A 16,047-nucleotide genomic window follows, 5' to 3' on the forward strand; every position below is an offset into this window, starting at 1 on the left:
TTTTTCTTAATTAATTTAAATAAAAATTATCAAAATCGTTGAGAAAACACAACTAAGGTCAGGATGTTTTGCTTAAAAAAATATGTATCATCAAAGTTGATGGTAAATATTTTGATTAGAGTTTTAATTACGTATTCAGTCTTTGCGTCGATATTACTCTAAATATACATTATAATCATAGATAAGGATTATAATAAACACAATAAATTGCACGTAATATAAACGAATATTTCAAGATTTGCAACATTAAAATTGTTCGATATAAAGAAAAATATGCAGTATTTATAAAGATAGGCTAAAATTAAAACGTTTAAATCTTTTCTCTTATACCGTTTCCGATAAAAATTATATCAGTAGCAATTAATTAATTATAAAAAAGTTTACCAGGTGGTCCCACAAAAAATCCATTTCCGTGTCGAAAACCCTGATAAACTTGACCTTCGTAATAGGACATATCAGACCAAGTGTACGATCCAAAGCCGTGTGGAAGATTGTCAAAAATTCTCCCTAAAATAAATCTTAAGTCGCAATATGAAATTACGCAATAGATGTATTCTATTTAAAATTACTTGATATATTGTTCCATTGCTCCATCTGTACAATCCTTTGCCTTCCATACCCTTTCTGGAAACTCGTCCAATATACATGCCACCATTTTTGAAAGTGATCGTACAATCTTCATCTGAAATAACAGGTTTCCAATCGGGTAAGGTTCTAAAGACGACATATGAGATTGGGTAAGAGAATCCGGAAACACGTGTTGTGGCGCATTTTTTAAATCGTTATTTAGCGGCTCTTCGATCAAAGTTTCCAGCGGAGAGGTAACATCTTCCTTTGAAAAAAATTATAAAAAGTGCGATAAAAAATGTTATGCAAAAGTACAAATTATAACTAGTTGAAAGTGGCATTTAGCCCTAAGGCAAGTTTCATGAACTTCCCGAAATGTGTAAGAATTGACTTAATCAATCGAAATAAAAATTTAGAGAGAAAAATTTTCAACAGTTTATTTCAAAAGTTATCGCTCTAAATTAAGTCTTAACATTACGATTTCGAATAGAATTTTCTCAACACGTTTAAATTATCTGTAACTATATTAATTATATTGCACAGACACGTGCTTGTATGCCCTAAAATTGTAGTTTTATTTTAAATTTTAATGAATTGACAATGTTTGACTCATCACACCAAAAACTTTTGACACAAATTTTGACTATAATATTTCACAAATTTGATGAATTTCTAGCATTATAAACTATTTATAATAGGCCGTAACATTTGATATTTAAACATAGTTTATAAGACCATGATATCTATTGCCAAAATAAGATTCATTAAAATCGGCAATTTTTTTTTTCAACAGTTAATTTCAAGAAAACGACTCGGTAGATTTTTACCTAAAACTAATCAGTATCGTTCCCAACAATAGCTTTCGAAAAGTTTTTGATTTTTGAAATCGATTCAGAATTGAGAGCTAAAACTGGACCAAACATTTTCACTTTTCTGCTATTGACAAAGAAAGCTCAGCCGAACGTTGCACAAAACTGATAAAAGATTGGCCTTTAAATTTTGTTTTTAAGTAAACCTCGATGAAAGTTCTAATTTTGACAAACGCCAAAAAACGATACTAAGTTTTGCACACTTTGACGAATTAAACGACTTGTCGTAGGGCCGTCTACCATCAAAAACAAATTCGTAAAAATCGTCAAAAAAAATTAAAACACACTTTAAAAAATACTTTATTCCAAGAAAACAGCTCGGCCGATCTTTACCAAAAAACTAATCAGCACGATTCCCAACCCAATTTTTCGAACGGTGTTGAATTTTCAAAATCGATTCAGAATGCGGGCTAAAACGTAGACGAAATTTTTTTCACTTTTCTGCTATTTACAAATAAACAGCTTGGCTGGTCGTAGCGCAAAATTGATAAATGCTAGTCCTCATCGAGATACATCGAATGGCTTTTAAATTTTAAAATCGGTCCAGCCGTTTTTGAAAAAAGTCGATTTTTGGCAAAAAATCTGCTCACATACACACATATTTTTTCCAAATTTAGTCTCATTCGGTTCAGAATGGCTCGAAACTTTGCTTTTTGATGAAAAACAATCTTCTTCAGGAAGTTAATAAATATAAAACAATTTATATTGTAGATAATGAAAAAACTTATATCTTACCAAGTTTTGAGACAATATTCCCTTTCAGTTCTCAAATTTCAGAGCTGGTTTGGTAAGAAGACAAACTCGTCCGTTTGGAATCTTTTTTATTTTTACTTCTAAAATATAAACATGAATATATTATATATTTCAGCAGATAATATATAATAATAAGCATTTACTTACTGATAGAAAAAATTAAACTTATTAAATATCATTACTCTGCCTCCATATTAATTAATATGAAAGCAGAGTAATATTTATTTAATATGTTTAATTTTTTCATATGAATTTCTTAAGAAATTTTATATGATCCATACAATTAATTTATTTTATCAGATAATTAATATCATATAAAAATATTACTAATCCTAGATAATATAATTATAATAGATATTTATTACAGCCACATACCCTTCTTTTTTAATGATGATCTTCTGCTGCCTGCTGAAGTTTTAGATCCATTCTGACCACTTTCTCGACTCGATGAAAGAGAAGAACTCTTAACACTTGTGTCACAATAATTTGGAATGGCTCAGGTTTCTTGAACTGTAATTTTATTATTTAAACTAAATTATTCAATATAACAGAATATATGAAGAACGTTAAAATATTTTTCTAAAAACAATCTTGAGCAAGTTCTTGAGTAGTTCCGGACAGATTTATGCAAGATGTGTACTACATGTAGTATAGATTTACATTCATTAAAGTAAAGATATAAATTTAAATATATACTTATATCTCACTACTTAAAAATATACAAATAGTTCCATGTAAATACACCTGCTCGTAAACTTGTAGCATTTCTAAAGTTTCTGCTTTTATGGGTAATTTAGTAAGTATTTATTTATTTTTTGCTCTAATAAACGTTGACCACCTTCTTCCCCCAAAGAATTCGAAAATATAGTTAATTTGAGCTATAAATACATAAATGATTTAAAATAAGGTTTTACTTACATATTTTACAGCAGATTTTTCATCCCATGTATCCACAATTATTTCTAGTAAATCATTATACATTGAGAGTATTAACTCATCATCAATACTAGGCTTTCTTCTTTCTTCTGCTAAATTTCTATCAGAATGACATGAAAATCAACAGTGCTCTTTCGAAAGAAATCACTGTCACTTTTGTGTAAAGAAGCATGTGATAAACCTCGCACTTTTAGTAAATGGTTTTGATAAAACATATTTACGCGCGAAAAAGATTGGGCAGAATGTTCAGAACTCATTTTATCAAAAATAGGTTTAATATGTAAAATTAAAAGATAGTGTTTTGTTTGAAATATCTTTATTATCTAAAAACAAATACTTTATAAGTTCATGAACTTTTAACTTTTCTGAGTACAAATATTTCTAAATATTTAGACATTAGACTAGAGTGGATATTTTTGAAATAAATATTTTCCAAAAAACAATGTAAAACTATTGGGACATCAACTTCATTTTATCCATTCCACCAAATATTATTTAAAAAAAATCTTTCAATATAAGTATATACGAGAGATTTATGAAAATTATGGATGTTCGAGAAATAGATTACCATGTATACATTTTCTTTTTGTATGTGATACATTACATATGGAACCGTGAGTTTATTTATTATTTTTTTAAATTAATTTTAGTTTAATTATTCAACATGATAAAAACTTTAATTTTCTGTAATGTGCAAATAAGTATGTATTAACAATATATTTAGAATTTAAAAAAAAGATGTTTACAGTGCAAAATCACAATAAAAATCATAAAAAAGAAGCATATTGTGAGTAATTTCAATATAGCACGCAAATGAAAGTTCTTTAAACAAAAAATAGGCTTTGCTTTTATAAAAAATCACCAAATAAAACAAACAAAGACAAAACGCAAGCCAGAATTGTATGTTGTTTTAAATTTAAAGCGCTTTAAATACAAAACATTCTTCCCTTATCGTTTTCTTGGTCATATCAACAAATAGGTTAGACCAACTTGAGATTCTTATGGAAAAAATCACTGTACAATGTTTTGCAGATAATACATCATAAAGATATCAAATCACTTTGATATATCTTCATCGATATTTTTATCAATATGCAGGGTGAGACTGTAATTTCATCTTCCTGACAACTTGTCATTTAAGTCAGTTAAAAGATCTTCATTCATTCAATACAAATCGCAGTATTGTGATACAATTGCAATTTCATCTGGGTAAGGTGCATAGATCAATATGCAACAAAAGTAGTCAGAACAATATTCAAACTCTTACATTCTCATCAAACCAAGTTATCTTTAATTATCTTTAGCCAATCAAATATTTTTAAATCAAGATTCATGTAGCAATCTTTGATAATGAGGGAAAATTTCACTTGTTGGCACATGCAAACTAAATTCCAGTGCTACTAGTACTGCAAACTCAGATGCAATCAGGTCTTTATGATTTAAGCGAAATATTTTTCAGTTTTCTGAAAAAATTGACCTTTATGTAAATAATTCTTTACAATAATTTTATATGATAAAAAATTTGAATATATCATATCCAGTATCATCTAATACCAGTTTAAATGATCAATTTCTTTGTGAATATTCACCATTAAATGATGAAATATCAAAATTATGAGCCAAACAATTATTTATTATTTTTAAAATCTGAACAATTTGTAATAAAAAAAACTATAAGTACATACCTCAATAATGTCTTTAATGCTTCTCCTTTCACATCATTTAATTTTGCTGATAACAGCATACAAGCACCAGCACAGAGTTTCCTGTTATCCTTTGTTATTAAGTTGGACAGTATTAATTTTTCAAAATAGACAATGCTTGAGCTACGGTGAGTAGATCAACACCACTTTCATTGCGAGCTATAACTCTCATTTCTTTTTAATACTGAAAATTGAATTGCAAAATAGTTATACAGTATATAATAGTTTACAGTATTTTAGAGATAATTATTATGAACTTTTATTATACCTTCTTAACTTGCTTAAAGTTAGTTGAATATGAGGAAATTTTTCTCGAAATTTATCATTCAATTCCTTTTTTAAATCTGATGGTCTAACATAATCAATCACAGATGTAATATAAGAAGTGAATGTTAAAGAGTTCGGTGTTTTCCAGCTATTAGTTCCGGATCATCCAATAAGTTAGGTGAGTAATGCAACTTCTAAAAATGTATTATATAAAATTACAAGTTAAAATTTAATCCTTAACAAAATTGAAGAAAGATACAAAAATTTTACATTATTATTTCATTTAATATATAAATATATGCTTAAAATAAAAAGAAATCAAAGATTGTGAGATTTTTGCTGCACCATTAAGTGGTGAAATAATTATAATAAAAAATAAAAGCATATATACCGTAGTAGATTGCACAACAGGTTGTGGATTCCCACTCTACTTTTGCTATCTCCGATATGTGAAGCGCTATGATTTAAAGACAGGAGGTGGAGAAGCTTGACTTCTCAAATTTAGCTCATGTGTTATAAACCTAACAAGAAAAAAGTATCATAAATAGATAGATATTCAATTACCTTGCTTCAAACAATTTTCACACATCACACCTTGATCCTTGATGGCATTTCGGAATAGAAGTTCTTACACCATCAACGGTATCACACTCCACAGGTTGTTTCCTAGCAGTTTTTGTAGGAACCAATAATTTTCCGTATGACATTTCTAAATAATTCAATTTTAGACTATTATTTAAATTTTGAAAAAGATATATGAATACATAAATTTGTTTTAGAGCATTTTTGAGTTAAATATTAAGCAACATCACTGAAATGTAAGTATTTAAGATATAAACTTCTATATGATGTATGATTTAATAGTATTAACAAATAAGTATTGAACTTAATACCTGCCCATTTTCACCTTTCTCTATACCCACAAATCAAAAGGATCCAAAGAAACATCATTAATGCTTGACAAAGGTCTCGTACCTGAAGTATTGCGACGTCTGCCTCCTTCTCTACGAATTTCAGGCCTTAAATAATTATATTTATAAGCACATAATATTTGATATAATAAAATTTCTAGTATAAAATATATAAAGTTAAAGATAATATTATTGTTTCACCTTCCATTCCTTGCACCTTTATAATATGGCAGAGCAGAAAATATCATAAAAGGTATTTTATTTTGTGAGACCAAAACCATACGTCCTTCTCTAAATCTATGAGATTCATCAGCTTGTATAAATCTGACTTCTTTAGGCTTTGCTTCCAATAGTATATTTCTAGCTCGACCTAAAATAAATTTATTATTCGCATATTAGCATAAATTTCATAATTCAAATAAATAAGCATAAATCAAATTATAATTAATAATAAATTAATATACATTTTTCATTTGAATTCATTTTAATTGCAGTTTAAACCACCTGACCAGTCAAAAATGCTATTATGATAATTGTGTGATCTCTTTGTTTTATCAAAAATGTAATCAGATTTCCATTGCCCATATTTATTTAAGAAAAGATAAGAAGTTATCTGGAATGATTTTACATGAAAAAAACTATTTACAAATAAGTGAGGGTTTACTAAATAGTCAGGTAATAATGCAGAATTTGACTTAAAAGTATTGTAACAAATATTATTCATTATTATTCAATAATCCATTATTATCAAGATGTAGTTTAATGCTGTTATATTAATATGTAATCGCTTAAATTATAATTAAAAAAATAGAGACAAATATTATATTAAATTATAATGGGTATACGTTACAATAAAGAAAAACAATTCTAGTTATTGTCAAATAATTAGAAATGTATATTTACACACCATGACTTAAACTCTCTGTACTACTATTTGGCAAACCACGTTCTAATTCTGTTGCATGGGCATTCCTTCCTGCTAATATTTGCGAGAAACTTCCAGTATTCCTTCTTGAATTAGATGTAAGTATATGCTTACGCTCTGAAACACTGCTGGTTCTAGATAATAATTAAGATGCAACTTGTTAAAAAACTATACAAGACATAATTATCAGTATTATATATTAAAATATTTGAAGAAATTTATAGCATTTATAATCAATTAAGTAAAATTTCAGTAAAACATTGATAAATTACCAAATGGCATATATCAGTGAGATTTGCAATGCATTATCGTTATGTGATTTTTCTCACAAAAGAATAATACACAAATTTGATTAAAGCTACATAAATTTGGAAAATTTTGCTGGTTTGTCAATATTATTAAAAAAGCATACTTTATAATAATTTAAGACTATCCATAGATATGAAAAAATAGGTAATAGTTATATTAAAGCAAAATACCTATCCTGGCTGGAGTAGAGCAAGCAATTGATTTATCTAGCAAAGGTAAATTTAGACGAAAACTAAACCGCTTTCAGAATCAGAACTATAGGAACTCCTTCTGTCCAGATTTTTCCTATGCTTAGTGTTAATTTGGACTATGTTTCCTTACACAGTATGAATCATTGTTTTCATTATCGCTCGTTGTATTATTCCATTCAATTTTTTGTCCAACTGGTTTGTTATTTTCTGTGTCTTCTGAATTAACATTTTTGCAGCCAATATTGACACTTTTACCCAAGCTTGTGTCACGATAAGTTCCATCTAATGATATATTAGATAAAAAAGGATTTTGCTGCAATACGCTTCTAAAATGAGCTTTCTTATAAGAGCAGGCCATGTTAGTATATTTATTATATAACTTATGAAATAATAAAAATCATTTTGTTTTCCTTATATATGTTATTTATATAACATATCATTTTAAATTATATATTTAATGTTATACGCGAGTTGCACATTTTCTTACAAGTCGTTCCATTGGTATTGCTTTTTTGACATTTTCTGTCACATTAGTTAGACGTACCTCTCGATACTATACTCAATATTCTTTACTGAAGTATTATTATATGTTACCTTCAACCCAGGAAAACGCGCTCAAAGAACGAACAACACTGTGGTGTATGGCCTCGTGCCTTGAGGCAAATGCTGGAACTTCCCATGTTTTCAAATAGATTATTATGAATATTGTAACGTTTTCTAAAATTTATAAGAATTATATAATCTAAATTACAAAGTTAAAATTATTAATTTAAATTAATTCGATACACAAAAAAAATCTAAACAAATTTTTTTGAAAAAAAAATTAGATCAAAAAAATTTTTTTTCAAAAGCAATTATTTTGTCAAAACAAGCAAAAAGTTTTTGGAACATTCAAATTAGATGCTAAATAAAACTGCCAATTTTTGTCCATTTTGCTCCGTATCTCCAAAACGGCTGGACCGGCCTTTATCAAAAACTAATAACCACTTCCCCATCATTACGAATTGAATGTTTCTTGAATCATTTAAATCGGATAGTCCGTCTCTCAAAAACTCGATTTTTATTGTCTGCACTCTTTGCTCCGTATCTCCAAAACGGCTGGGATGTCTTTGCCAAAAACTTATCAGCACATTTCCCCATCAATAGGAATCAAATGTTTTTTAACCATTCAAATCAATTGATCCGTGCGCCCGAAAACGTAGACGAAAAAATGCCGACACACATCCATTTTTCTGAGGTATGCAAAATGTTCAGAACCTTTGAAAGTGAAGATATGCAAAAATTTCTTTCTCGATTTTTGGCCCATTACTATAACTTACCTTACGGGAGTTAAAAATAGTGAAGACTGAAGATATGGACTAAACATAATAAAAAAAATTGAAAATTCTAAATTCTAAATATTATGATAGTAGTGGAACTCATATTGGCTACTTGCCTAAAATAATTGTTAAAATTATCCTACACTTTTTCACAAATCATCTTAATTGCAATATTGATATCTATGTCTAGTATAAGCAATAATTTATAACTAGAGTTTTAATCTAAAACTAGAAATGATATTTTTCGTTATCTAGAAATAATTTAAAAGTTATAACTTTATTTATCACATAAGTCAGATAATGAATATTCATTTATCCTAGACAATATTAGAATATAATTTATTCATATTGATATTATATTCTCATATTGTATAGTGGCGGAAAAATGACCCCATATCAACTCATGCTTCTTTTATCTATGAACTCATGTTTCAGAAAATACCCGACATTATTAATAGATTATTTCGTAATTTAAATTTAATTTAATTCAATAAATATTAACTCTGAAATCGAAAATGAAAATTTTGCATTTCTTCATGTTTCAGAGGTTTCTGAACATTTTGGCATACCTCAGAACAAAATGATGTGTGTGTGCATGTGTGAGCGTGTTTTCAGGCGTACGGATTAACCGATTTGGATGGTTCAGGTTCAAAAAACATTCGATTCCTATTGATAGGGAGATGTGCTGATTAGTTTTGACAAAGACAGGTTCAGCCGTTACGGAGATACGAAGCAAAGAGTGCAAAAAAAAAGAAATTAAGTTTTTGAGAGTACAGAGTATCCAATTTCAATGATCCCAAAACATTTAGTTAGTAATGATTAAGAGAAGATTAGTCAAAGGCAGCTCCAGCCATTTCAAAGATAATGAGCTAGATGTACAAAAATGGCCGTTTTCTGAGAGAACTAAGCATTCGATTTGAATTGATCTATTTGTTGACAAAACAAACGCTTTTGAAAAAAAAATAGTTTAATTTTTTATTAAAAAAATTTTTTTTTTGATATATCGAAAATAAATCAGATTTTAATTTTAATTCTGGCTACAGCTGTAAAACCTCACTTATATACTTTAAATAAATGATTTTAACTTTGCAACTCAGTTTATATAATTCTTATAAATAATAGACAATGTTACAGTATTTATTCTAATAGATTGGAAACATTTAATATTCCTAGAACATTTCGTTACGGTACAGGAAGTTCCAGCAATTTGCCTTGAGGCACGATGCCATACACCACTAGTTTTATTTTTAAATCATCACTGCATGTAAGTCTAGTTCACAGATGGCTTTATGTGTAAAAAAATATTTCAAAAAGAAGTGCAGTCAGTGCAGTTATTCTCTTTGAGTTTTGAGTAAATTGATTTTGAGATCTCATACTATGTTTATTTTTATTTATATTTATAACCTACAAAATATTTGGATTATTATCAAGAAGTCAAAAACTCTAATTTATAATATTAAAAATTTTTTTAGTAAATAATTATAGTGGATAAATAAATAACAGTTATCTAAGAATATAAGATCCCAACAAAAAATATATAAAAGTTATTATGTTTCTATAATTAATATGATACGCATAAACAACGATTGATAAAATGACTAGCTAAAACAATTAATTTTACTATGGTTCTAAAAGTTATAATAAATAATGCATTGGATATTAAAATATGGCAGCTTCAAAAATGTATGTTGGTTTCCTCATATTATGCTCGGCTATAATTCTTGTTGTTTATTTAAACGCAAATAACAAGTTTATCACAGAAGAATGATCATTTAGGTATGTTTTTAAATTAATGTGATTTAGAAAATATTTTTTCAATATACTGCAATAACACTACATCATTTTAGAGAGACTGGGTCAGAATTTACAACAGACGTCAGCTCAAAATGTAATTGCAGCCAATCAGAATGTTAATAACATTATAAAGCAGATGATATTATAGTTATAATAACAAGAGTCCAAAAAACAGGATCGACAAGTTTTGTTGGTGTAGCATATGATCTATGTAAACGGAATGATTTTCGAGTTTTGCATATTAATGTAACCGCTAATATGCATGTAATGTCATTAGAAAATCAGTATAAATTTGCCCATAATGTTTCAAAATGGAACAAGTTGAAGCCAGCTTTTTATCATGGACACATAGCCTATTTGGATTTCTCGAGGTACAGTTCAATAATTTCCTTTAGTTTAATTAAGCTTAAGATTTCAGTCATGACCATTACGTCTTATTGCAAGTGACCAATTACATTTTACATAATATTGAATTTGGATTTCAGATTAGGAGGTCCTTCCAGTCCATTGTTCATAAACTTACTAAGGAAACCCTTAGATAGATTAGTTTCATATTATTATTTTTTGCGCAATGGTGATAATTTTCGTCCATATCTAATGAGGAAGAAACATGGGAATAAAATGGTATGTAACTACAATTATTCAAATATTAAATTTTCTGAAACTAAATTGACGTATACCTATTGCATTCTAATGTTGTTAGAAATTTGCCAAGTCATATTTGATTATAAGTAAATAGTTAGGTGCAGCCTAACTAAAAATACTAGATCCAATAATTATACTTTTGATTTATGCTACGATTTTTGAATGCATATGCATATATTTGTTGAGTCATATTTCAAGAAATGCACAACTCGATGTACTTGCTTTTGTATCCTAGTTAATGTTATTATAATGTTACATAATTATGAAGTTAATTAACGATAATTTATAAATTATCAATTTAAAAAAGGTGCTAATAAATTCACTTTTGAGGAAGTATATATGGTTCAAAGATTAGGACTCTGAAATTAGAAGAGTAAAATAAATTATATTTTTAACTCACTCATTGTCCTGTTTTTTGTTTAATACTATAGTTAATAATTACTTGAATTATTTCTAGACATTTGACGAGTGTGTAGAGTTGAAACAACCAGATTGTGATCCAAATAATATGTGGTTACAAATACCATTTCTTTGTGGTCATGCCGCAGAATGTTGGGAACCGGGCAGTAGGTGGGCTTTAGAAGAAGCAAAAAGAAATTTGATCAATAATTATTTTTTGGTTGGATTGACGGAACAATTAGAAGATTTTATAAGAATTTTAGAAAATTCTCTACCCAGGTCTGATTAAACAAAATACTAAAACTCTAATATATATCTTAGATATTAGATTTATGATTTATATACTTGCGTGCATTTATCAATCAATATTTTGTTTAGTTTCTTAGGAATTAATTTGGCAAACCTCATATTTATATTTATTTATATAAATTACAATCATTTGATACTCAACACATTCTATTCTCCAGGATATTCAAAGGTGCAACAGAATATTACCAAACGAGCAATAAGTCACATTTAAGGCAAACAGTTGCAAAACTTGAACCTATGGAAAAAACTGTAGCGGCAATAAAGAAATCTGCAATATGGCAAATGGAAAATGATTTGTATCAATTTGCTGCAAACCATTTTGCACATGTGAAGAAGAAATTTTTAACACCGAATGGTCTCCCTCAAACGTTTTTCTATGAAAAAATTAGGCCAAAATCATTTTTAACATGAAGTTTGTAAAATAATTTGGTAAAATTATTTCTAAATGTGCCATAAATTAAAATTTTGTATTCAAAGTGAATAAGTTAAGATTTTATAATTGATAAGTTTGATATATGTTTATTATTAGAATATATTTTAGATAATTTATATCATGTGAATATTAACAGTTGTAGTTTAAAAAATTCAAATTAGTTTATTATTATAACTAAAATAAACTTAGAAGCTAAAATAATTTAATAATAAAATTATTTTATCTAAATATTGTAGGAATCACTTTAGTGCAGTAAACGGAGAGGGAAAAAGGGTATAACCTCTGAATTTTTTTACTGTGCTCCGAATTTCATGAAATTTTGGAATTAGGTTCATCTTACTCTCAATTCAAAAGTAAAAACAATTCGGTTGCGCCATCACCCCCCGGGGGATGACCCCCCTTCTCAATTGTGTAATTACATTTTTTTAAAATAACGTCGGAAATCGATAGAAGAGCTAATTATAATAAAAAAATATCTTCTATAGTTTTCAAAAAAACTAATACTTTTCAAGTTACTGGCCACTAAAGATTCATATATTTTGGCGTTTTTCTTCGTCTTTTTGCAATATCTCCTAAATTATACATTTTAACGAAATTCATGTAATGAACAAAATAATGTCAATAAAAATCTTAATAAATCGGTATTACATAAAGTGTTCTAGGAAAAATATTAAGCAAGATTTGAAAGAGCAAAGTCGTTTTTTATTTCGTTCAAGATTTAATTGTTGTATTTAAAGCCATCTAGTGTCGAGGTTTTACATTTTATGCATTTCGGTGAAATTAGGTTTATGGTGCTCAACATAAGCTTTAAAATGAGTGCTGTTACAAGTTTTTTGCGTGTAAAATGAGTGAGCTATCATGCAAATAAGAAGGCATATACGAAGTTTTTTTCTTTAAATCATATGGTTTAATGAGCGCCATTTCCACCAGAATGAAAGTAATTCACATTCCATCTAGAATTCACTTCATTATAGACATCTTGATGGATTCTAGTAGATTCACTACTTTAGTACAAACTATTTTCAGAAAACTCACGATTTTATAAAAACTTTTTTTTCCAATTTGCGCGGTCGCGCAGTCTTTAAACATTCATAACTCTGTCAATTTTTGTGTGAAAGAAAAATAATAAAAAACATAATAAAGCCAGAAGATTCCTTTGATTTTTATCTATAAGCTTTTATACGTATCTTTTATTCTTTTGAGATATAATGGAAATAATTTCGATTTTAAAAAAAATTGAAAAAAAAGTTTTTATAAAATCGTGAGTTTTCTGAAAATAGTTTGTACTAAAGTAGTGAATCTACTAGAATCCATCAAGATGTCTATAATAAAGTGAATTCTAGATGGAATGTGAATTACTTTATTCTGGTGGAAATGGCGCTCATTAAACCATATGATTTAAAGAAAAAAACTTCGTATATGCCTTCTTATTTGCATGATAGCTCACTCATTTACACGCAAAAAACTTGTAACAGCACTCATTTTAAAGCTTATGTTGAGCACTATAAAACCCAATTTCACCGAAATGCATAAAATGTAAAACCTCGACACTAGATGGCTTTAAATACAACAATTAAATCTTGAACGAAATAAAAAACGACTTTGCTCTTTCAAATCTTGCTTAATATTTTTCCTAGAACACTTTATGTAATACCGATTTATTAAGATTTTTATTGACATTATTTTGTTCATTACATGAATTTCGTTAAAATGTATAATTTAGGAGATATTTGCAAAAAGACGAAGAAAACGCCAAAAATATATGAATCTTAGTGGCCAGTAACTTGAAAAGTATTAGTTTTTTTGAAAAACTATAGAAGACTTTTTTTATTATAATTAGCTCTTCTATCGATTTCCGACGTTATTTTAAAAAATGTAATTACACAATTGAGAGGGGGGTCATCCCCCCGGGGGGTGATGGCGCAACCCGAATTGTTTTCACTTTTGAATTTGAGGGTAAGATGAACCTAATTCCAAAATTTCATGAAATTCGGAGCACAGTAAAAAAATTCAGACCTAAAACGCTCCGTTTACTGCACTACTTTGAATATTCACGGCAATGACTTAACATCTTTTTAAGTCTATAAAGCCAAACTAATAAAATTACATGTGAGATGTGTAAATGTGGTGTCGCATATGAATATTATGCAATTTGATTCAGACTAAGGCATTTACTTGGTGGTTTATAAAATAGCATTCCAACACAAGAACTGTAGATGGATTATTTTATAGTATTTTTTTCACATGCTTCAACTAAAATATATTTATACATGAAAACATGTTGAATACTATAATAATGTGAACAAATTTCATTACATTACAGAAAGAAAAAACCAAAGTAAAGATAATCATTTCCCATGACCTCAGATTTTATTTACTTAGAATTACTTGAAAAAAGTGACTTAAAAAAACTTTTCTAATTGTAACATCAATCTCCCTTGGAATTGATTAAGAAATAAAAAAGTAATTGTAAAGTGAAGTTTTTAATTACATTTTTTTATTAACTTTCCGTAGGGTAAGTTATAGTAATCGCAAAAAAATCGATTCGTATTAATAAGGAGACGTGCTGATTAGTTTTTGGCAGAGGCAGGTCAAGCCGTTCCGAAGATACGGGGCAAAAAGTGCCAAAAACTGTAAATGTTTTTAAGAGAACGGAGCATCCGATTTTAATAATTAAAAAAGCATTTTACTTGTATTGACAAGATGAAGAACTGATAAAATTTTTGGGTAGCCAGGTCTAGCGGTTTCGGAGATCTAATAAAAAAAGTAAAAAAAATACATTTGGCGATCTCTATAAAAATTATCAGATATTTTATAGAGATTTTAATAATGTGTATCAATTTTATTTATATTTCTATGGGTTCCGTAACATATGTTTGTCCGTGAAACGCCGACGCGGCGCTTACGCGCTTCGATGGTTCGTCTCTATGCACCTAAAGCAGTGCGATTGCTTTGAAAAAAGTCCATAATTTCCAAATATTTCAAAAAAAATTGAAAATTTCTCAAAAACCAATTTTTTTCAAAGTTAACAAAACGAAAAGTTCAGAAATTTGCCTTGAGACACGATGCCATACACTACTCACTGATTAAATTATTGTTTCATCATCACTGTGTTGAAATATTCTTATAGGTGGAAAATTACTAAATCTTTTGAATAAAAGTATTCCTGTAAGGCTAAAATTTTCTGCACTGTTTATTATTACCATGCTAAATATAAAAACCATCGCCTGGCAGGTTTTAGTTTTGCACATCAACCAGGATTTTGGAAATGCAAAAAATACTTGTTCCTATAAGCTTTAATTTTATTTGCGATTTTATTTATTCATTGAGAAGCTCAAAAATCAAATTGCAAGGAGATTTCAACCTGCACTTCAAGTATCGGTCAGACGAGTCGAAAAGTTCACTTTTATGAGCAAGATGAATATGCTGGTATTAAAACAAACTATGTCCTAAGACAGGGGTCGGCAATCTGATTGCCGTTAAGGGCGCAAAACTAAATCTGAAAATTACCGAGGGCGCATCGGTATGAAAAAAAAGATTTTTCATAACTTTATTCTCTTAGTTACTAAGACTTAATATAATATAATATATACATTACGAACATTCAGTACATCGAAAAAAGAAGAGTATGATTTAATAATACCTAATTATAAACACATAATTTAGTGTGAAACTTGTGTGTCCGTATTTTCAGCTATTTTTTATAATCGGGAATAT

At 28.2% G+C, this 16,047-nt stretch overlaps 2 protein-coding genes across 2 annotated transcripts in view; one reads left to right on the forward strand and one right to left on the reverse strand.

The window, feature by feature from the left end:
- The window catches only part of LOC113388143, a 455,709-nt gene that overhangs the window by 12,911 nt on the left and 426,751 nt on the right, over window positions 1–16,047 (reverse strand). The window lies entirely within an intron of this gene.
- LOC113388139 (heparin sulfate O-sulfotransferase-like) lies at window positions 10,674–12,308 on the forward strand (the record flags this gene model as incomplete). The annotated part of the gene is made up of 4 exons (XM_026625542.1): window positions 10,674–10,915; window positions 11,030–11,168; window positions 11,647–11,867; window positions 12,056–12,308. Coding segments are annotated over 4 exons (855 nt in total), but the record flags the coding sequence as incomplete, so codon positions are not given.

This window comes from Ctenocephalides felis, unplaced genomic scaffold, assembly GCF_003426905.1.
Source record: "Ctenocephalides felis isolate EL2017-DRISC unplaced genomic scaffold, ASM342690v1 CF-g0.4_SCAFFOLD_03572, whole genome shotgun sequence".
NCBI classification, from domain to species: domain Eukaryota; kingdom Metazoa; phylum Arthropoda; class Insecta; order Siphonaptera; family Pulicidae; genus Ctenocephalides; species Ctenocephalides felis.